The sequence below is a fragment of the Ruditapes philippinarum genome, unplaced genomic scaffold (genome assembly GCF_026571515.1).
Source record: "Ruditapes philippinarum isolate M1 unplaced genomic scaffold, ASM2657151v2 ctg3771_1_1_1_1, whole genome shotgun sequence".
In the NCBI taxonomy this organism is placed as follows: domain Eukaryota; kingdom Metazoa; phylum Mollusca; class Bivalvia; order Venerida; family Veneridae; genus Ruditapes; species Ruditapes philippinarum.
The window spans coordinates 44,787-70,116 of record NW_026855006.1 but is presented as its reverse complement, the minus strand read 5'-3'; the positions used below and the strand labels follow the sequence as shown (position 1 = coordinate 70,116).

The following is a 25,330-nucleotide window of genomic DNA, read 5'->3' as shown; positions in this document are numbered from 1 at the left end:
ATCTGCCTTATGGTTTCAGAGGAGATGTCGTTTGAAAAGTGTGAACGGACAACGTACGACGGACGATAGACGACGGACGAAGAGTGATCCTAATAGCTCACCCTGAGCATATGCTCAGGTGAGCTAAAAAAGGCAACTTTTTTTCTTTCCTTTTTTCTTTTTACATTATTTATGTATCTCTCAGATCCCTTATGGAAGAAAAAAGTGTTTGATTTGAATTATATAATTATTGTAGGCATTTATTTGCTAAATAATGCCAAATTTAATAGCAAATATGATACCGTGATCAAACTTTGAAAACAATCCCTCATTGTGGTAAGTTTCAGGGATATTTGGAATATAGCTTTTTATATAGGGAAATGGTCAAATAAGTGTTTAAAAGGGTGGGGTAGGGTAACATTTTTATACATATTCAAAACATTTTGTTTAGAAACAATCATTTTGCTCATATTAAATGTTACCTGAATGTAATTACTTGTTTCTTAACAATGACTAATAGAAAATTATTTTTAATAATAATGATATTATAGGTTATTTAGAGTTTTCTCATTTCTGAAAAAAGGCCCTTCTAATAGCAAAGTCTTAGTTCAGAAATATATCCATAACTCATAAACCACACGGTAAATTTTATTTTAACTTTGCATACAGGTGACCTTTAAGACATATAACTGTCCTATGTTGTCCTTTTTACAGTTCCTTATAGTGCCCATTACCCATGGTCTACCTTACGAATAACATTCATACATGCAGTATTCTTATGCACAAACAGAATTAAACAAATTCAAAAGATAAATAAAATAATCTTACCACGAGCATTGACTGAAATAAGAAATTTAGAATTTGTTTTAATCTTGCATATCAATATATACCTTACTATAAGACGGGGAAGATAAATATATTCGGAACAACATTTGTTGTGGTAATTGTTTTGTTGTATTTGAAAAAGTAACGTCTTGGATGATCCTCTTTTTAAAAGCCTCCTTACATTGTTTTCGGGGGTCTTAAATATTTAAACAGAAAACAATTTTGACAAAAGCTGGTACCACAAAATATCAGCAGCAATCACATGTTTAACGACACATTCTAAATCTTACCTGTGCATGATTTATACGTCACCATAACATTACAGAAATTCGAAAGAGATGCTTTGATAATCATTGATATGTGTAGAGGCATGACTTGGTGGTGAGTGCGTTAGACTAGTAATCTAAGGATCTTTAAATAGCCGCGTGGGTTCAAACCCCGTCAGGGGCAAGTCGTTGTTTTCTTGAGTAAGAAACTTTACACGCATTGCTTAGTACAGGTTTGTTCTTGGTATTGAAACTGCGTATATAAACTTATACCGGTAGCGTCCTACACAATCAAACTAAAATCTAAGCAGTAAAATCACACTCTTATTTAGATTGTGCGCACATAATTAACAAATTTAAACGGTTACTGTTATTTTCCAACTATTACTAGTAGACGTATAATGGTTTGAGTTCCTAAATCTATTGTGGCCTTAACTAAGCCTTAAACGTTGGTCTTGTGGGACAGATTGAATCAATACGAAAAAATCCAAACATGAAAGGCAAAGTTATGGACCGGAAAAAGCGGACATGAAGGACTTTCCTACTTAGTTAACGTTATGCTGTTATTTCTTTGATATTCTTTGAAGTGTGACCATAAGTAGTCTTTCTACACTATATACGCATTTTTTCAATCCATATGTAAGGTTTATACGGAATGAATTCCATAATGTCAGCTTGAGCAAATATATTTTACTGTCAAGAGAGTGCGCTCGGACAGACATACGATCAGATAAACCATATCTAAAAGATATATGCATCAATGAGTAGAGTTATGGGGACTAAAGAATTGAATGTTTATTCCTTAGTTTATGTTTTGAATGATGAAAATATACATTTAAATGCAAATTACAAATGAGTTTCCTATCGATTTCGATCTACTACGAAACGTTGTTGCATTACCTTAATGATTCTTTTGCTTAAATTTTAGAAATTCGGGTATATCGCTACTCTTCTTATGAAAGCAATTAAGCCTTATTTAAAGTCTACTTCCTTTTTCCTTAAGTTTCATATAGAGACACAGAGGAAATTGTCAGAGTTTTTTAAAATCTAATTGGGTAGCAACATAATGTATAAATGTATTGTTTCAACAGTTTTGCATTGTTAATTACACAGCAAACTAGAAAAAAAGCAAAACTTATTCAAAATTTAAATTTGGCGGCTATTTTGAATTTGATATTTGAAAATTTAAACCTAGAAGTGTAGCCATGGTGAAGCGAAAACCGAAATATGTCATACTCAAAATATACACGTTAGCACAACTATCTATTCGGTAAAGCATGTTCCCAAAACGAAATTTTGCTTCGTTCACGTTTGACAAATAAATTAATCATAAATTTGAACAATCACACAACAATAACTAAATATATTTATACATACACACACAACGTCACAAATTACTGATGATACTCAATAAAAGTGTCATAACAAGTACAGAAACAAGACATAATGAAATCACAGCGCCTCCAAACTTATTTTATTCCAAATATAGCAAGGAACATGTAATAGAGTCAAAACCGATTGCAATATCTTCAATAACACTTGTCCCGGCGGTTTTTATAAAGCAAAATTGGCCAAATAAAAAAAAACAACAGAAGCAAACTGGAGAATAAGGAGGAAAACACACTTTATATCGACAAAAAATGCTAGTTAAATACCTGTTATGAGTACGTCTGAAAGTGCAAATACATTATGTTTAACATAATTAAGTAATGAGTGGTTATGATTTTAAATAATTAAGATACAAATTTACCTCTTGCACTATGCTGCTTAATTGTTTCAATCACACGGTTTTCCATATCCTCGTCCAGCTTCTCCCATTGTTCAATAAGATCCTCTAGACTTTTTTTCTCGATTGGTTCTGATTTGAATTTCTCCAACTTATTTGAAAGATCAGCAATGTCGGTTCGTCCAAACCGAACCAATACCTATTACCATGAAAATAATAAATAAGTTTTCTAACCGTCCATTTAAAATAATGTTCAAGGAAAATGTTTTTCTTCATTCAATTTGGATATTCTAGGCGTATTGCACAGTTGCATTTACAATACTAACTATGTTCGTACTCGAAGTCGTCTTCTGCCATAGTCAATATGAATGTGTTATGTCATTACTATGTTTAAATTAATTTTAAATCAGTTCATACACGTGTATATAAATTGTTATTACATTTATTTCGTTTTATATCTCATTTTATTTGATTATATATATATGGTTTGTAATAAATGCATTGCTAAAGATATAATAACAGTTACATTGCGTTCTGTTAGAATGGGTTACAATTGTTGGTTATATGTGAGGTTCTAATAAAGCATTGTGACCTATTGCGTCCGAAACTAAATTATCTCCGATATATCACGGATGTATTATTAGTTTTTTGAGTTGCTGACTGGATATACTCACGAATATAGGGTTTTTATGTCAAAAATGCTTTATTCCTTCGTAAGTCCTGTCAGCAACTTGTGTAACGAATTCATTATAACGCATACTGTTATTTACAACAAGTTCATAAGAAAACCTAGCAATTCTAGAATGTTTTCAAAGAAGTGTGGAAAGAGGAGCACATTGATAAGATGACGTGAGCCGTAACGCTGCGTAAAAAGTTATTAAAGTATAAAGACATCAAAGCGGTGTGACTTTAAACTAACATGTATGAAGTAAAGACATTTAAATCGAGAAATATGGCATAAAGAACAAAACGTAAAAAAAAATATTTTGCACACACGTAAGTAACCGTCTACAATGAAGAAATAAACTATGCGGTCTCCGGTAATTCACGTATATTCAACATCTACAGTGTTTAAGCCAATCGAAATTCGAGCAATTTATTTGCATTATTATAAATATGTATTTTTCAACGAATGATTTTATCATATCCATACACACGCCTACTAAACGGTGGCTCTTTCACATTTTTGTGATCTGTTTAAATGAGAGCCATCGACACTTCCGTTGCAGAGCCATCGATGAAAACAAGGCTGAAAAAGGTAAGAAATTTTTGTAAAAATATCAATTTTAAAAGATCATGCTTGTTTTTCAAAAATCGAAGAATGTCATGCCACGTAGAACATTTTTTTCATCATGTTGGGTGCAGTTTCGATAAGAAATACCCTGAAATGACGTTGCTAGAACTTTTACCAAATATAACATCGTGGGTTTTCTTTTACGAGAATACACACTTTGAGTGATTTCCCTACCGTAAAGTAGATGCTGGCCCATTTAATCGTGCATATAGCATTGTCCCAACCTCCTCTTTGGACCAACACAAAAAATAACTTACAGAACTTAGTTGAAAACCAAATAATCACATTTTTATTATTGTGATCGAGCCATCGACAAGGCAATGTGAGTGAGCCCTCGAAAATGTGATGGAGCCAACACTATCATTCATTTTGTGACAATAAAAAAACAATAAAAAAATGATGGAGTGTAACTGTTATTATACCTATCTGATTAACATATACAATTTCATATGCATCGTATCACCGGGATGACATATTGAAATAAAATACGCGATTTGATTATTCGAATTCATTAAAATTGAAGTAATAAAGGTCACTTGTGTGCACGATTGAAAAATGCAATAGTCCATTCTGCACAAAGAAAGACAGAACGGACCACATACGGAAAACACACAATGTCAATAAGCTGAATAGTGGGAATTGTGAGAAAATTTTGCTTATGAACGCAACTTAAAACGACACCTCCAAAGATGCGGAAAAAGTATAAAGAAGAACCACACATGCAAGTATTGTACCAAACAGTTCTGTAGTGCAGAGGCATGTTTGTCGTATGTGGTCCGTCCTGTCTTTCTTTGTGCAGAATGGACTATTGCATTCTTCAATCGTGCACACAAGTGACCTTTTCCGTGTATGTACACGTTCAACGTGCCTTTTAACCCTTTCTCTCATGAGCACATTGTGAAAATGGCAGTTTTCATTGAAAAGCCTCCTGTTACAAATTCAAACTGTTATGAAACTATGAAAAATGCTTCAATACTAATCAAACTTGGTACAAATATTAACTAGACCATTGCCTTTGTAACAACATGCTCAGTCTTAAATTTCCTGTTACCATGGCAACGAGGGGATATCTCAAAACTGCCAAAAATCACTATTTTGCCTCGATTTTTTTCCATCAAAATTTATTTCAAAGTGCTGCAACTTCTTAAGGGATTGAGATAGAGTCAAAGGCTTTTCAGCGTTGGTTACACGTTACCTTATGATCGACCTGGGGTCATTTTCAGCCTCTTACAAGTCCAAAATTTTCTTGGCGATGAGGGGGACTACCCTCCCCCCTTCAAACCCCCCAAACAGAAGGGGGCACACCCCCCTTCTGGCAACCCCCTGATGTATCTTTTGGATGGGGGCGCCGAAAAAGTGCTCACTTTTTTTAGCAACATTTCTCAAATGAAAACATTTGTATGGGGCCCAAATAGGACATTTTTTCACTTTTTGAGGCCTAAAAGAGGGTGGGGGTCGAAAGTGCGTTGTTTCGCGTATATATGAGGTAAAGGGTTAAGAGAAGATGGTGTTGCGTATCGCCAATCACATATACCGCATAATGTACTGGTCGCCGCCTGCTCATGATAGTTTTTTTATGAAATTTCACCTTGGCCTTATTTGCGTACGTCTTTCCACACTTATCACATTAAAAATCGTTTTGTATCCCCTTATTCATGTCGAGATTCCACCTGAAATTTGAATAAATTTTAAAATTAAAAACTGAAACTTTACCGACTAAAAGTAAAAAAACTATTTTTGTATGCCCAGACTGTTAATATTTTATACAAAGAGGTTTTACTTTAAGAGGTTTACAATTTTAATGAAATCCAATAATCAAATCGCGTATTTTATTTCAATATGTCATCCCGGTGATACCATGCATATGAAATTGTATATGTTAATCAGAAAGGTATAATAACAGTTACACTCCATCATATTATTACAAAATGAATGATAGTGGTGGCTCCATCACATTTTCGAGGGCTCATTCACATTGCCGATGGCGCCAGCAACTTGTCGATGGCTCGATCACAATAATAAAAATGTGATTATTTGATTTTCAACTAAGTTCTGTAATTGGTCCAAAGAGGAGGTTGGGACAATGCTATATGCACGATTAAATGGGCCAGCATCTACTTTACGGTAGGGAAATCACTAAAAATGTGTATTCTCGTAAAAGAAAACCCACGATGTTATATTTGGTAAAAGTTCTAGCAACGTCATTTCAGGGTATTTCTTATCGAAACTGCACCAAACATGATGGGAAAAATGTTCTACGTGGCATGACATTCTTCGATTTTTGAAAAACAAGTATGATCTTTTAAAATTGATATTTTTACTTAAATGTCTTACCTTTTTCAGCCTTGTTTTCATCGATGGCTCTGCAACGGAAGTGTCGAGGGCTCTCATTTAAACAGATCACCAAAATGTGAAAGAGCCACCGTTTAGTAGACGTGATACAATCTTTAACATCTTTATGACTTTTGTGTTTCAAATTTGATACGCTGACCAATCTTAAAACTAAATGGGTAAATAAATTTTAATTTGGTACTGTTTGATATTTACCTTTTCACATTTTCTCCATTGATCGTTAAATGTAGTTTCATTGAGTTCACCATCTTCGTATTGATGCTTTACCTTGGAAAAAATTTGAATATCTTTAATCGTACACATTCAGTATATTGTTTTCCAATCGTTGTTTGTTTATATGAAATCGATTACAGTTTAACTGAAAATTAAATATTGTTTGTGTTTTAACAACATGTATAGAGATTTGTATTTTTGTATCCACATTGCGCTAAAATATATAGTATTATTTATGAGCTGCGTGACCTACTTATTGACACCATGTAACCCAAATTCAAACTTTACCTTGAAATCATCATAAAATCTTTCTAATTAATTATCATGAAATTTGGACTGAAACCATTGCCCTTGCTGTGTTAAGAAGATTTTTCCATATTTGGACTGTGTGACCTAGTTTTTGACCACAAATGAACCATATTCAAACCTGACCTAAAATTAACACGGTTCATCTACTAATTATGACCAATCAAGATCTGAAATATGAAAATTTTGTGATAATTAATTTTCAAGATAATGGTCGGAAGCCAGTCTGACATTTGAGGCCCCTGTGACCTTGACCTCTTAACTAGTGAACCAAAGCATATTAGGGGTCATCCACGTCATATGACCAATCAATATTTGAAATATGAATACTTTGTTATGAATAGCTTTCAAGATAATAAGTGGAAACCATTGTGAAATTTAAGGACCCTGTGACCTTGACCTTTGAACTAGAGATCCCAAAAACAATAGGGATCATCCACTCATATGACCTATCAGTATTTGAAATATGAATACTTTGTTATGAAAAGTTTTCAAAATAATAAGTGGAAACTGGGGCGTCCGTTGCCGAATGGTTAAGGTCGTTGACTTCAAACCACTTGTCCCTCATCGCTGTTGGTTCGAATCCCGTCAGGGACTTGGATTCTTTCATGTGAGGAAGCTAGCTTACGGAACGTTGGTGGTTTTACTCAGGTGCCCGTTCGTGTTTGAAAAAAATGCACGGAGGGGCATCTGAGGTCTTCCTCCACCAGTAAAACTGGCCGTCGCGATATGAGATGTGACGTAAACCCCAATCAAACAGACAAATAAGCGGAAACCATTGGGACATTTAAGGACCCTGTGACCTTGATCTTTGAACTAGTGGTCCCAAAATCAATAGGGATCATCCACTTATATGATCAATCAATATTTGAAATATGAAGACTTTTTGATAATTTTCAAAATAATTGCGGAAACCATTCTAACATTGTAGGCCCCTAAATCAATAAAAGTCAATTACTGGTTATGACCAATCAGTATGTGAAATATGAAGACTTTACTATAAATAGCTTTAAAGATAATAAGCGGTAACTATTCTGACATTTAAGGCCCCTGTGACATTCGCCTTTTACCTAGTGACCCGAAAATCAATAGGTGTAATTTACTGGTTATGACATATGAAATATGAAGACTTTGTGGTAAACACTTTTTAAGATAATCTACGGAAACCATGTGTTCCAATGACAGACAGATTGACCGACCGACCGACCGACCGACTTTAGCAAAACAATATATCCCCTCTTCTTCGAAGGGGGCATAATAAAACAATCTTCATGACTTATTTCCACGATATCTTGATCAAATCAATAGCCTCTCGACAAAGTACATGAATTTCAATATTTAAGGTATGTGAGCCACTTTTTTTACTCTAAGTGATCTTTATCCAAACTTGACATACAGATCATCTAATCACCTTTTCCAGGATATTTGAACTGGAACAAAAGTACCCAGAGTGATAAGAAGGTGTTTCCATACTTGTGTTGTGTGACCGATTTTTTACTTCAGGTGACCAATATACAAAATTGAACTAAAAATAATCAAAACAAACTGACCTATTACCGGGATATTTGGACTTGAGCAGTAGCCCCTAGAATGTTATCATGTTTGTTTTTCATAATTGGGCTATGTGACCTAGTTTTTAACCTGAAGTAACCCATATTCAAAATTTTCCTTGAATCAACATAACAATATTTTGGTCAATTTCCAGGAAATTCGAACTTGAACAGTAAGCCCTAGAAGTTAACAAGGTTTTTTTTCTATATTTTGGCTGTGTTACCTATATTTTGACCCCAAGTAACCCATACAAAAACTTCAACTTAAAATCATCATATCGATCTTTCTCACCAATTTCCAAAATATTTGGACTATCAAAATAGCCGCTTGTGTGTTAACAATGTTTTCTCCATTTTTTGGCTGTGTGACATAGTTTTTGACCCCAAGTGACCCATATTCTAATTTGATCTGGAAATCATCAAAACAACACCTCTGACCTATATCTATGAAATTTGGATAGAAAGCCCCTAGAGTGTTAACAATGTTTTCTCAATGTTCGGAATGTCTGACCTAGATTTTTACCCCATGTGATCCATATTTAAACTGGATAGATATCACCAAAACAGCCCTTTGGATCCGTTTCCATGATATCTGGATCAAAACAGTAGCCTGTAGAGTGTTAACAAGGTTTTAGCATATTTAGGCTGAGTGAAATTTTTACCCGAGTGACCTATATTTGTCGCTGAACTATAGATCATCATAATAACCTTTGTGACCAATTTCCAGAATAACTGGATTGGAACTGTAGCCTCTAGAGTGATAATAATGTTTTTCAATATTTGGGTTGTGCGACCAATTTTCAGGATATTCAACATTTTCCTTGAATCAGCATAACAATATTTTGGCCAGGTGACCCTATTTTCAATTGATGTAGAAATCATAAAAACATTTTTTTCTGACCAATTTCCAGGATATTTGACTTCAACAGTAGTACTCAGAGTGTAAACAAGATTTGACTTTGTTTGGACTGTGTGGCCTAGTTGATCCGTATTCGTATTTTATCTAGAAATCCCCAATCTTTCTGATCATTTCAAGGATATATATTGATCGAAACAGCAGCTACTATAGTGTTTGCAAGTTTATTCATATTTGGGCTGTTTGACCTCCTTTTTTAACCTAAGTGACCCATATTCAAACTTGACATAAAGATCATCTTAACAACATTTCTGAAGAATTTCTAAGATATTTGGACTAAAACAAAAGCGCCTATTGTGTTAACAAGGTCTGTCCTTATATGGTTATATTTGCCTGTGACCTAGTTTCTGACACTATGTGACCTATATTCAAATGTTACTTTGATGTCATGAAAACAACCTTTCTGACAAATTGTCAGGACTTTTGGATCAAAACAGTAGGCGTTACATTGTTTACATTTTTTTTCCATGTTGGGTTGTGTGATTTAGTTTCTGACCCCAGGTTGCCCACATAAGAAATTCATCCAGAATTTATCACAACAATTTTTCTGACAAATATCTAGGATGCATGGACTGAAACAGTAGCCTGTAGAGTGTTAACAAGGCATTTTTCATTATTTCGACTTGGTGACTAGCTTTGGCCCTTAGGTGACCCATTTAAGAGCTTGGCCTAGAAATTACCAAAACAACCAATCTGAACAATTTTCAGGATATCAGGATCAAAACAGAGTAATATCAAGGATTTTACATAATTATTTGGGATGTGGGACCAAATTTTTAACACCAAGTGACCCATAATCGAACTTGACCTAGAGATCATCATAGCAACCTTTCAGACCAATTTCCAGATTATTTGGATTGGAACAGTAGCCCTTAGTGTTTACAACGTTTTTCTATATTTGGACTATGTGACCTAGTTTTTGACCCCAGGTGACCCATTATCATAACAGACCTAGAAATTATGAACAAAATTTTTCTGACCAATTTCCAGGATATTTTAATAAAAACAGCAGCCACAAGATTTTTCTATTTTTTAGCTCCTGTGACCTAGTTTTTAATCTGAAGTGACTCATGTTCAAACTCATTAAAGCAATTTCTTGTATAAAATCCTAACCAAATTTAATGACAATTGAGACAAAAATGTGATAACTAGAGTTTTAACGAACTAAAAGTAAACGGATGATGGACATTCAAAGATCCTAAAAGCTTACCCTAAACCAGCTCAGGTGAGCTAAAAAATTGTTTTAAAAAATTCAATAGGTCTATCTAATCCCGCTTGCTGTTTAATCAAAGTATGAATCCTTTCCATAAATAAACGACAAAGTAAAAAAAAATATCATCAAATTCAATCATTAAACGGTCAAGGTCATTTAAAGGTCAAGAAAATAACTAAAATAGTATACACGTTTGTTTGGTCACAAGTGTTGTTTTGTCCACATATGGATAAAATCCGCATAAATAACAAAATTATGACAACTTAACCAATATTGAATACCTCGGACCTGGCGATCAAGGCCATTTAAAGCTCAATGTCAGTTCAACCTTTTACAATGTCTTGTCTAAACGGTTGTTCTGTCCAAGTATGAAAATAATTCATTAATAAATTACCAAGTTACAGCCAACAATACCCTTAAAAGGTGAAAATAAAATAATTTGACCTTCAAATTCAGGGTCTATTTGTATTTTGCCTTAAAGAGTTTGTATCTTAATATGCAGTGAATAAATGACAATGTTATAGCCAGTTACAGAAAACAAGAGGGCCATAATGGCCCTCATATCCCTCAACCTTATATCGCTCACTTGATTTTGAAGACTCAGTGTCATTTCATGGATATTCGGACTTGAACAGTATCCCCTAGAGTGTTAACAATGTTTTCCACATTTGGGCTGAGTTTCTAATATTTTACCATATGATATGTGACCCATATTGGAACTTGACATTGTAGTCAGGATAACAACCTTTCTGGCTATTGTCAAGGAAAATTGACAATTGAAAAGATAGGAGCCTCTCGAGTGATAACAAGGTTTTTGAATATTGGGGCTGTGTGGCCTAGTATTTTACCCAAAGTGAGCAATATTCGAACTAGACCCAGAGATCACAAAAACTACCTTTGTGATTTATTTCCATGATATTTGGACTGGAACGAAATTCTCGAGAGTGCTTTCAATGTAAGTCCATATTTAGACTGTGTGACACAGCTTTTGACCCAAGCTAATCCATATATTTAAACCTTTCCTTAAAATAATCAGACCAATTTTCAGGAAATTATGACTGAAACAATAGCCCCAAGTGTGTTTACAAAGTATTTCCATATTTCGGCTTTGTGACCCACTTTTTGACCACAAATGACCCATATCGGAATCTGACCCAGAAATCACCAAAACAACATTGCTGACCAAATTCCAGGATGTTTGGATCAACACAATAGTCTCTAGAATTTCTAAAATGGTGTTTGCATATTTGGACTGTGTGACCTAGTTTTCGACCCCATGTGATCCATACTGGTACTCCACTAAGAAATCACAAAAACAAACTTTCTGAATATTTTCAAGGATGACTGAATCAAAACAGTAGCCTGTATAGAGTTTACAAGGTTTTTTCTCGATATTTTGGCTATGTGGCCTTGTTTTTCTACCCAAGTGAGAGAGTTTCACACTTGACCCACAGGCACGAGTATCGGACCTGGGGAGAAAATATTACCACTTTAATAAAAAAAACCTCTGTGTTCATCTTAAATGTGTCAAAAAACAAAACAAAAAATGAGCCCCGTTAAAAATATACTGTAAGTTAAGATAATTAAGAAAAACTTTTATCACTGTTTCACGATTGTATTTAAGCTTCCAAATGATACCGACCCAAAGTCTCTAGCCCTTCCCGTTCATGAAATATCTATCAGCAAACAAGCGCATTTGTGCTAAAACTCCCATGCAGACAAAAACGTGGCACAACAATTCGGTAAGTAAATATAGTCTTATGCATGTTTGTCAGCTGAGAACGGGTCAAAATCACTTGTATTTACTAAATAATATTACTAAATACATTAAATGGGACCACTCACAACCGTTAGTAGCATCTGATACACGTGAAATACGAGTTTCATACCTTTTCACGGTCTTTCGATTGCTTCCTACGGCATTAGGCATCCTTGTGCGAAACGTTGCGGTTTCGTTGCTATTTGCCAATCAGACGATTCCTTACAAAATATCGAACAGCTGATTTACAATGACATAGAAAGCAATCGAAAGACCATGGTTGCTATATAAAAGTGACCACAGTGGCAATTTATATTATTTTTACTATTAAGCAGCCAAAGTGCTTTGTTTTCTGTCATATATTAATTGTAAAAAGTTTAAATTTCCCCATTGGGTATCCAGAAACATCATTAGTCTGGAGACCGCAGGGTATTGGTACGCGTTTAACTTTTGAGGCATGGAGGAGCACGTGACCTGTTTTCGGTACATGGAGGAGCATGTGATCTGTAAACCGTACATGATTGGTTAATTGACCTTTTCGAAAACCTGGCTAAATACCGTTTGCCGGTACGTTACGGATGATGTGTTTGAAAATTATCAATGTTTCTTTAATATGTATCTCAAAATGTTACAAACAATAAATTGTTTATACTGAAAATCTACAAAATTAAAATATTCGTAGTGGCATCTGCCATAATAAATAGAGATATTTTCTGCGAAAACTTGTGTGTTTACTTTATTTATTTTTTTGTGCTCGGAAGTATTCATAAAATGGTAGGCCTATTTAATCATTTTCTTAAAAAGAAATAATTGTTTTATGTCCGACCTTCTCCGGTCATGAACGGTCACCAATTTCCAAAGACCTTCTTCTATATTGATCGATCATTGTCAACTATATTCCTGATACAAACGTTTATTTACCCCCCCCCCCCCCAAACAATGTTGAAAATAGTTTAATGAAATATCTTTATATCATTAAAAATGTCCCCGCAGGAAACCATTTTACTTGTATAATAACATGAGTTGTATGTCCTTATCAGATATTCGGTATTATCCTGTTAAATATGTAATCTATATATAATTAATATGAAATTAGGCAAAACCTATGAACGGGGAAGTCGTTAAAAATTCCTTTCATTTTTTCCGTTTTAAAGGTGACATTCGGTATTTCATGCGCCGCTTCCGTTTTCACTCGAAACACTCGACGGTTATTATTTATCCAAAAAGTTGAGATTTGATCCGTTATCGGAAAACATCGTCTTTTATCATTGAGTACCATTGTAAATGGCGGCGCTTAACTAGAACTGACACTGAAAATGTAACTGATAGGTATAGAATTCTATATATCTTTTAATTGTTTTTTATTTGATTTCCTTTTAAATATACATGTGTAGTCTATAGCCGGGCAAGCAAAAGCCCAGGCTCGCTTCGCGGGCATGACTTTGACTTCCCCGTATTATAATACTAATAACAAATAATAATAATTATATTAAGTAATAATATAGTAATTTCTTAGAAAACTCTCTGGCAATTAAGTGATCAATAAAACAATAACCCTCTGGCAGCGAAAGGGTTAAGTTTGTCATGTTGGAAGTACATCTTTACATTTAATATATTCATTATGTGCTGAATGAAAATACTATACATCAAAGGGCTGCAAGCTCTGTGGTATTTTCTGATCTTTGCAATCTAAATCGTACTGTATATCTGTATGTGTTTTCCTGTATAAGTTTATTTTTATGTACTACAATTCATCTTGCAGGGCACCAGAGTTTGATACATACGGAATTTTGCATAACTAGAGTTGCATCAAAAAATCATTTATGTTCATTTTTTATGATAGCCACACTTTATCCTTGCATATCGTGGCTATTTCCTTAACGAAGACACTAAAAAAAGAATTTTAAAAAATGTTGACACGATCCAGACCTCTCACACACTAAACGAGCGCATTACCCCTGCGCCACGGAGAAGTTTCAAAAACAAAGGCTGAATAAAATCAAGTCAATTCTAAATTGCATTTCGGGTTTTTAAAGCCGCACAGGCTGAATAAAATCAAGTCATTCTAAATTAAAATTTCCATTGCATTTCGGGTTAGGGTAATGTCGAGGGTAAACCTGTTGTTTAAACTTGAAGTAAATAATTTAGCAAAAATCTTCTCGCCCATACAGTCCAACATGTAGAAACTATATATTCAACTACTCGGCAGTCAGATTTATTTGTGTAGTATTCGGTAATCGACATCGCTAAAAATAGCATTTTCATTGATTAAAATCATATTCATCTGCGTAATTTGTGAGTGTGCATTTATTGACAATTCTATAAGCCAACGCTACTTTTAAAGTTTGAATGTGTAGTAATTTGTTGGACACTTGTAACAAAAAATTGTTCTTTTTTTATATTCCTGGTTTTTAAACAGTTTTGAGTGAGAACTACTTTGCGTTGTTAAGTCTGTAAGGAAATTTTGTGTTAGACCGTGAATGTTAGCTATGTATTTACTGATCTGCGATCAGAAAATACAAAAATAGATTGTGTCGGTGAAATTACAAATGTTATCACAAGTAATTAAGAGTTGATGATGTTTTTTTTTTTTCAGAAGTAATCTAGCTTTTCCAACATTGTATAACAAGTCTAAATCCAAGAATTTAAATTTTCATTCATCTCAAGTGCAATGTGATAGTTTTACAGAGATGGTGCTTCAAAATACAGCCTTCACATGGCAGAAACCATATGTATACGTATTATAAATGTTATCCAGTGGAGAGGAAGCTGACGATTTGTTGAAAACTAAAGAAAAATAAAATAAAACAACACTTTTTTAATGTTGTCAATTGAAATATATATATATATATATATATATATATATATATATATATATATATATATAATATATATATATATATATATATATATATTGCACTTTGTGAACTTTATCATGGATAAAAGTTTAAACAAACTAAAGGGGTTGATAACTTGTATTCCATAGGGCATTGCCTCCCATAAAAAAAATCTGATTAAGTAAGTTTAAAAAAACAGTGGTGGTTGCAACCATAATATTTTTCACACGGTACGGTTTTTCAACACATCTGCGGATGTTTCTAAATTCAAAATTTTATTATTTCACGTTTAAATGTTGAATTCTACTTAAGCCGGTGCTAGGGGTGTGGACGGTAACTTGCACTTTCCAGTACCGTCCATGAACAGGCTCAATCAAACCGAGCCTGCACATTTTCAATTGTGTCGTGTTGGGCTTTCTTTAGGGATTCTGTATTTATCTATTATTTTGACAATGTGCATTTAAGTTATTACAAGGTATCCTACATCTGTCTACCACATTTGTCATGTTTCACTGATTAAATTCGTTGAATAATCCATATTGCATGTCTTAATACTCTGCTTGTTTCAATTTGACACATAATTAATCCCATGCAATAACTTCTGGAGTAAAAGTATGTTTACGTTTTTGCTTTTCAACAGAAAGTTATTTAAGACGCAAAAAGCACTCCAGGTGCAAACAGCTGATGACTTTCCATGGTGATGCCAATTGTGGAAAAACATCAAAAAATTAGATGGTTAATCGAACAAAAAGGCGGCCATTTATTTTTTTTAGAAAATAAACTACGAGACCAGATTTAAACAGTTACAAAGTACTGTCACCTATGTAAGAACAACTTTCTTAGTCACGTGGTACACTTGCATTAAAAGTATAAATAACTCCAATTGGCCTATGGGAAATTAACATTACAACAAATTGAGGTAATAAATATGTAATAGAATCCAATAAATTGCTATGGAGATGGCCGAAAATCCGAATGCTTCGGCAAATGTAAATTATCGATTTTAATTATCTTTACATTAGACTGAACTAAAGTTATTTAATTCTTACATCAATTAACATAAAAATGTTAATAAACATACCTCATTTCTTAACTCTCTGATACGCACTATTTCAGCTATGTCTGAAATATCTGTGTCGTTCAGTGTATAACCAGATTTCCATTTTGGGTCACTAGTTCTGTAAAATAAAGTCCTCAGTAGAAAAACTAAGATAGTGATGTCATAGTCATCTGGTGATGATGAGCCGGAGTCTGGATATATTCTTTTATACTGCACCTCACTTATGCAATGTGTTGAGTCCTTTATTTGTGTTATTTTTCTTTTAATGTCCGTATCGTCAATTGTCTTTTGCCTTCTAGTAAATCCTTTCTGTAATTTGTGTCTTAAGACAAGTCCACCTCCTTTTGAAATAAGAAGGAGCAATCTGCACCTCCGAGTGTCGTCGAATGTAATTTCAATGTCAGCGTCCCCCATTTCAATTGTGCATTTCTCCTGCAAAAAAAGTTACATATGAAATGCACATGTGCAATACAACATTATTAATAATCTTGAAATGTAACAACTATCCAAGAATTTTTATATATGTATTCTTTATCTTTGTAATTTATTGCGATTGTAATGTTTTATTTATCTGAGTCATAAAGTTGTGACAGTTTATCAGTTCAATCCTCTGGTTCAATGAAAAATGGAAAGCCTATAACAACAGTAATTTAATGACAAAATAAGCGAACTGCATGATTTATCGACAATTGTTAAGTTGTTATTGTCCTCTTGTTAAAAAAATGAAATCCGTGTTGTGTGAGAACAAAAACATAATATAACATTTTTTGCGGTTTTTGTTATGTTTGGCCTCACATATTCATTCGTGCAAGCTGATGCTGTGTACGGAACATTAGGTTTTACATTTCTTAAACCCATTCAATCTTTCAAATGGATTTGCTCTACAAATACGCAAAGCTTCTTCGAAGGTTCTATTATTTTGGAAAGTAATCAATCAAATACGATTACTTTGAGGAAAATAATTTTATTAATACTTGTTTGTTTTGCATTGTATTTACAAATAGTGCAAGTATCTTAACAGAACGGAATATTCATTCAATAATAGATTGTTTAAAAACCTTAAATCATTCCTTATGAAACACATACTTCTCAAATGTCTTCTCACCTAGTTAGGTGGCCACCAAACGTAAACTTTGTACCCAAGTAATAAAAGCAACTGCACTAAAATGTCTTTTGGAAAGGTTTTGTTTGTGTCAAAATGTCACAGCAAAGGTGTTTTTGTATAAAGCTCGAGTTCCTTTCCAGGATTCAACTTCTGCATGCAACATTAAAATTTGAAATACTCTGGTATACTTGATAACTATAGGAAACTCATATGCCATTTAAAAGACTTAGGGCAAAGACAAAAGGTAACAGCAAGGATTGAACTTGAATATACCATATAGTGATGTTAGAGTTCGTGTCGGGTCATTATTTCTTCAGGCATGTCAGTAGTGGTAGTCTGGCATACAAAGACCAATTGTTTTTGTTTTATATCAACACTTTCGACATATAAGAACTTAACAAATCCATCTAATGTCACATCCATGGATTAGATTTGACAAGACATATGCTTCAAACAAGAAACGACACTTATGCCCCTCCTCTTTAGCTAATAGTTCTGTAGTTATTAAGCGGAAAAAGATTTCACATTCAAAACCACTGTGACCTCAACTTCACGTATCAGTGGCAATACGCAATACACGTCCTTAAGACAGTGGAGGTCTTCACCAAATGATGTTTGAAGGTTCCAAATCAAATGGTTCTTAAGATATTGATTGGAAACAAATAAGTCTTTTCGACCGACTAACGACAGACCAACCGGCATTTGCGAAACAACGTACTCATTTTTCTTTGAAAGGGGGCATAACAAAGATATAAATTTTAAAAAACATTCATTCCACGAGTGGTCATATTAAATAGTAAAGTTATAACCCTAACTCATTTCCCAGCTAAAGGTTTCGTCCTTGTATAGCTAAACGAACCCCCATTTCAAAACACACAAATCTGCTACATCTAAATGATTGTATGAATTAGCCATTTATATTTTCTTCCAAGCAACTGTCAATTTAAAGATACATGTATACTATGCTTATCTTGGAGTAAAATATTTTTATAAATTCTATAATATTCTAACTCAATATGTTTTATTTAAATAAAAGAACGTATAAACTATGTAAAAGAATTTGTAGCCCTCATCAAGTCAAGTTTTTTGTCTATTAAAAATTTTTTTTATTTTTAATCAATTATTGCACTATTGCCTTTGTATCTTAACATTAGACAATTTAACAAAAAAAACTGTTTTTAATGCCACTTTACATTCAAAGTGTGTCCAATGTATTGGTTGGATTTATCCAATTTAAAGCATACCACATATACTTTTTGTGAAGGAATTTAACTTTTTATACTCTTACATAGAAAATATAATAACAAAACCATTTAAAACGAAAAAGGGAGGTACTTGACAAAGTTCATTTTCGAGTTGTCTGCCATTGATTTTGGGTAGTTTACTGTTTTAAGTTATTTCAATGGCAGATAACTTTTATGTAAGTCTGATTGTTTATGATTTTGACATTTATGCTTGGTAACAAAACAGAATTTTATGGAAGTCATTTCCTTTTTGTTTAAGTTTAACTAATGAGACTGAGATTCTTCACATATATACCATTGTTTAAGACAATTGGCAAACATTTAAGTAGATAAATGCGAAACGAATAAAAACAAATTATGCAATAAATATGTATCTAAAAGGAAGTCAGGCCCCTTTAAAGCAGAACAAGAGCCACCGCCCGGCAACGCTCGATTTGTTTTCTACAAGAAAATAAACAAGAGAGCCAAGATGGCTATAGATCGCTCATCTAACCAATCACTTCATTGTAGGGTGGGTCAAGCGATATGAAAAATTTCAGAAGTAGGTCAGCAGAATATCAAAATACAACTCGGCTTCAGAAATTACACCCTTGGTTGAAATTCAAAGTCTGTAAGTCAAAAAGCAAGAAAGTAGGTCAGCTGATATCAATAATATCAAAAGTAGGCCAGTTGATATTAAAATTAAATCTGGCATCAGAAATTACACCCTGGTCCAACATTCATGTATGTACTTCAAAAATCAAGAAACTAGGTCAAACAATATCATTTATTTCAAAAGAAGGCCACTTGATATAAAAATTCAAATCGTTATCAGAAATTATATTTCTGGTCCAAATTCTAAGTCAGTTTCATGGTAATTGAGACAAAAATGTGTCCACTGCAGTGTTTACAATTTTTTTCCATACTTGGGCGGTTTAACCAACCTTTGTTCTCAGGTGACCCATATTTGAGCTTGACTTAGAAATCATCAAAACAAAATTTCGGACCAATATCCAAAATATTTGGATCAAAACAGTAGAGTTCTAACAAGACTTTTCTACTTTTAGCTCCTGAAACCTACTTTTCTACTTTTCATTTTGATGACCCATGTTCGATTACATCTGAGCAATTACCTAGGCAAGCATCCTGACCATGTTTGATAACAATTGAGTCAAAAATGTGACAACTATAGTGTTAACAAGGTATTATCCATATTAAAAAACTTTTTTGTTTTCCAACCAGCTGTCGGAGTTTCTCCAGAATATTTTAGATTGTAGAATTAAATGGTTAAACATATATTATGCTCATCTTTTGAGTAAAATAATTTTATTGCATATGTCTAATATGAAAAAATAAGTACATTTGCACTAAACTATGTATGGAAAGCTGCATTCCCTATTAAAGGTGAAGTATAGTTGGTCCTTTCTTAAAATCTGCCAGTATTTTAAATGACAATTTATATTTGGCCTCATATAGTGTGTGAAGTTTAAACAATAAACAAAACATATCTTATTTGTGATAAGTCGAAACATCTTGATTTTATATTTACATAGAGTCGGTGTAGCAGTTGTTAATATTTTCAAATATCAATTTTTATAGTTTACTGTCATGAACAATATTGGTGAGACAACAACAGGTAACTACTTTTAGAAAACTACATTTCTATCTCATATCTTCACAAGACGGTTTTGTGCTTGTGATTACAATGTATTCAGCTCTCAACACCACTATATTCCATATTATGTGATACTCAAATATTCCAAAATAGCGATTTATCCTACATATTGTAGTATAGGTAGACATACCAAGTTTGATTGTAAATTGCTTAAATCAGTTACAAATTTAGGAGAGCGATGGACAAGTGCATGGTAAGGATGTCTGCCTCTTAACCGGGTTCGAGACCTAAAAGTAAAAAGTTTCTTTCTAATGGTCTGTACATAATAGATGAGTGTGACTTTGGTCCTGTTTAGATTATAGATCGACAATGTTACCTTCAACCGTTTTAGCTGTTTTGGAATTTTCCATTTTTAAATACTTCAATGTTTTATGGTATAATGATCAGCTGCTGATTCTTTTTATGATGGTATATTGAACACAGGTCAAAATAAAGGTCAAAACATGCTGATTTTCTATCTAAATATTTTCAAATATCAATTTTGAGCATAACATAACTCTGTGGTTTACTTTCGTGGACAACCGCAGTTAAATACTTTTAGAAAACGACATTTCCATTACTTTCGACAAATAGTCTTAATAGACATGCCTTTTTATGCTATACTTTTTAAGTTATTACTCAAGCATATTTTAACAAATGAATACATAAGAAAAATATATCTGTAAATGACTAAATACTCGTTTTTTTCCTTTTTGTATTTAATAATTTCACAGGTTAAATAAGTACGTGCAGTCTCATTGGTGAAATAAATAAATAAAACTGTTTAAATAACAATAACAAATCGAGTGTTTTTTGTGTGTTTTTTTTAGTCTAAATTTACTAGTTCTGCTTCAAAATGGGCGCTTCCTCTCGCTGACATTTACAATGCTTTTCATATCCATTCAAATTATGTGTCAAAAACGTAGAAAAACTAAAATCATTATCGGGGTGGGTTTTTTTAATTACTTTCGGTTTCAAATATATAACTTTTGTGTTTGATAATAGAATAATTCCACGAATTTCTCTATTTTGAAATCTTTATTGTCTTCATTTGATCGATTGTAAAATTTAAAAACTGATTTTGTCACCGAATGTATTTAAATTCACTTTAATTTGTAAACATAATCAAAACGTAAACATAACACAAATTGTTGACGTTCCCTTGTCTATAACATGTACCAAGGTCTTCTATGTATTCAAAATGATTTGCCCTTCCTGTCACGCTTTGGTGAAGAAATCAATAATCAGCGAGGGGAACCAGAACTGTTTAAAACCGATGTGAATAAATTGTGTTTTTCATTGGTATCATTGATGTAATGTAAAAGATTTTTGAACATGCGTATCATTACTGTACAGTATTAGATATCTGGTGTCAGATTTTTAGTTATACTTTGGTATTCAATACTGTTATCTATATGTTTATGCACCTTTTTAAAAATGAACTGTAATGTTAAACTTCCAAACAATAAAACAAGGACAAATTTTTAAAATATGTTAACATGTATGCCAATCGTTACTATTGGTACAAATGAACCCAAATTCAGTACCCCTCGATTATTAGCGATATGTATATGTTAAAGACTAAAATGCAGGTCGTTACTTTGAAATTAACAAAATTCAGATCTTGATTTATGTTTGGCAAATTAAATTGAGACTGGTTAATTTTAAAGAGGATTGTCATCAAATTCCTTACATTTTCATAATTACTTAAACTGAAAAAAGGGGAACACACATGTTAAAAAGACTTCCGTGAAATTCTTTACTTTTACATAGGATAAATGTAAAAAAATAAGCAATCAGACTTACGTATAACTTAACTGACCTTGAAATAACTTAAAATAGAAAAATATTCAATTTCAAGGGCAGACATCTCGAAAATGAGCTTGGTCAAGCACCTCCTTTTTTTCGTTTAAAATGGTTTTGTTATTATGTTTTAAGAGTATTAAATTCCATTATACAGTTTTATTCTGTTTACAGTGTTCATTCTGCCTTAGATAAGTCTAAAATAAGGTGTTATACGTACTGAACAGAGCCTCAACCATTTACAGATTTTTGATTTGTTTTCTTTGAGTGTGTGTGTTTTTTGTTGTTGTTTTTATTAAAAGCTATCTACATGATTATGTGTTGAATTGGTTATTTTCCGCATAACTCATTTTGTATGAATAAAAATAATTGCAAAACTTAATTGCATTTTATCATTGAATTTCAAAGTTCAAATTTATTGAAGAAATTTTTAATATACGTGCCAAGGATTCGAACATGCATCTCCACGATTACAAGTTGGCTGTTATTCGGGTAGAAAATATAATTTGTACTTTATCGTACATGGTACACGAAACATTTATAGATCTTTATAATGTAAAAAATTGACGAAAATTCTGCCTGATATTAGCCAATCTCAAATTAAAAATGCCAAACATTAAGCAAGTTCTGATTTGTTAATATTGCATTTAATCCTTCAACAGCCATATAAATAATAATCGAGGGATACTGAATTGGAAATTATTAGTACCATAGTACCGAAAGGCAAGCAAGTAAGTATTTATTCCAAAAGACGAGGTATAACTGCAAATATGCATTTGTCCCCGTTTATTGTTTGAAAGTTTAAAATTACAATTTATTTGGCCGACAAACCTCGTTTATGCTAGGTCATATACAATATTTGTGACACAAATATTTTACATTGTTCTGTTCCAAAATGCTTTGTAAGGTATAAAGGTGCCTAAACAGTCGAATTGATATAGATAATGATATTGAATACCATTATTTAGTATAAATCTACCTATCACCAAATACCTACTTTGATAAAAGCTACGCAAAATATTTGAAATCAAATATGTTTAAACTAACTAAATGACAATGGTGATTTCAAAATAGAGAAATTCGTGGAATCCTTCTGTAATTAAACGTGGAAGTAATAATTTCAAAACCAAAAGTTAACGACTTTATCAATGATTATAGCTTCGATACATATTTTTGATATTTCCGACACATAATGTAAAATATTATAAAATTAAAAATTGCTAATTTCGAAGGAAACGTTCAATATGAAGTAGAACTAGTAAATTTAGAAATTAACATCTAAGTTGTCCACAGTTGTATTAATTTATATAACCAATAATACAAACATGGATACTACTACACCTACTCATTTATACTGTGAAATCAAAAAAGAAAACATACAATACAGAATTAAATCCCGTATTTAGTGATTTAAATAGATATGTTTCCTATGCATACAATTGTTAAAATATGCTTGAGTGATAGCTTTTATAGTATAAAGTATAATAAATGCATGTTTGTCAGAACCATTTGTCGAAATAAATACTTTTAGTTTGACCTTTTTTAGTATACCATCATATAAAAAATCAGCAGCTCATATTTTTACCAATCTATACCATAAATCATTTATGTATTTATATAAAGGAAAAGTTCAAAACAACTAAAATGGTTAAAGGTTACATTGTCACTCTAAAAAAGGACCAACTTCACATTAGATGAATTCTACTCATATCTTATATACAGACCATCAGAGATTTCATTTTTGTAGGTCAACACTTACACACGTAATTGATAATTGGACATTATACACAATATTTCATTTTTTACAATCCTCATGGTAATCAAAACGTTTATTTTTCTGCTTTGAATGTAACCAGCTTCATTTCAAATGCAAAATGTTTTGCATATCAATGGCATAAATATTGAGAATTTTCAGTCTCATTAACATCCATGTTAAAACGATTTGTATCGTTACCAAGATAAAATGAAAATAAAAAATATTAATAACCATTAAAGTAGCAAAATAATCAAATTCAATGGCAGATAATTCGAACATGAACTTTGAGAATTCCCTCCAATATGTTTTTTCTATTTTTTCCCACCATATTCTTAGAGCATGAAAAGGTTAACTTAAATTCCATTATACAGTATTCATTTCTATATGTTTTAAACGAATTTCTTGCTATACAAAGGGCATTTTAATCAGTGGCAACGAAGACGCGTTTTCATAAATTAGTCATACTTTGGAAAAATGATTAATAGAGTCCTTCAAAATATTGACTATGGACCTATACACACTTTTCCAGCTTAAAAATTTATTCTGAAAAAGCTTTTTAACTTACTGTTCTATGGGTATACTGGTAGAGAGCGCTCGTGATGTCACTACGGGTTTCGAACCGGCGATCGTGAAGGCACGATTTGATGTATGGATTAAAAAACGTCACAAGGAAAGAGGTAAAGACTGCTAGTAGCAAAACCTCAAATTGCTACTTCTTTAAATAAGCTTGAACAAGGCTGACCGATGCAAAGGTGCATTACCATGGAGTAATTAGACCCTGCGCACCCAAGACCTTGGGTTCATTGTAATCGGATTAACTACAGCAGTGAGAACATGGTCACGGTTAAATGTTCCAGTGACACTTCACCTCTCAGACACAGCGACACGAGCCACTATTCCATTATTGTCAAAAATAAAGCGTTCATAACTCTTTTAATGCTCCAGCAACAACCGGGCGATTACCGTTTTTACCTACCCACATTTTGATACCGAGAGTATATTACTGGGTCAAAAATATAAAGCCACGTTTTAATCCCTGTGACAATTTCTCTTTGGCGTCTAGGGCCTCAAGGTTATGTATGAGTGAAGGTAAAGGTCTGTCTGGTTATATGTTCAAGTTTGAAGACAACACAATTAAATTAAAAACGTTTTACCAACTAATAGCAAAGATCAGCAGTTAAAATAGAATAAAATTTAGATATTTAACCTTGCAGGTCAAAGTCTTTTATGATTGATCGATAGGACAAATAGTTATCTGTAGTTTCGTCCATGTTTTTGTTATTGATAATATAAATCATTTAAATATTGGATAAATGTTTTAAGAACGAACCTTGTTTTCTAAATTAACTAGTTCTGCTTCAAATTTATTGAATGGACGTTTCCTCTCGCTGACATTTACAATGCTTATCATTCCCATTCTAATAATGTGTAAAACTAAACTTATTATCGGGGTCGTTACGAAAAGCATTCGGTTTGGAATAATTACTTCCGTG

The 25,330-nt window shown here is 32.8% G+C and overlaps 1 protein-coding gene across 1 annotated transcript in view; it reads right to left on the bottom strand.

The window, feature by feature from the left end:
• LOC132741809 (uncharacterized) overlaps positions 1-25,330 on the bottom strand; it is a 40,780-nt gene that overhangs the window by 3,287 nt on the left and 12,163 nt on the right. The window contains exons 3-6 of the mRNA XM_060730071.1: positions 16,318-16,728; positions 6,638-6,709; positions 2,821-2,995; positions 808-819 (exon numbers count right to left, since the gene is read on the bottom strand). Coding sequence (XP_060586054.1) covers positions 808-819; positions 2,821-2,995; positions 6,638-6,709; positions 16,318-16,710 — 652 coding nt within the window. The 5' untranslated portion in view covers positions 16,711-16,728. The remainder of the gene's footprint in view (positions 1-807; positions 820-2,820; positions 2,996-6,637; positions 6,710-16,317; positions 16,729-25,330) is intronic.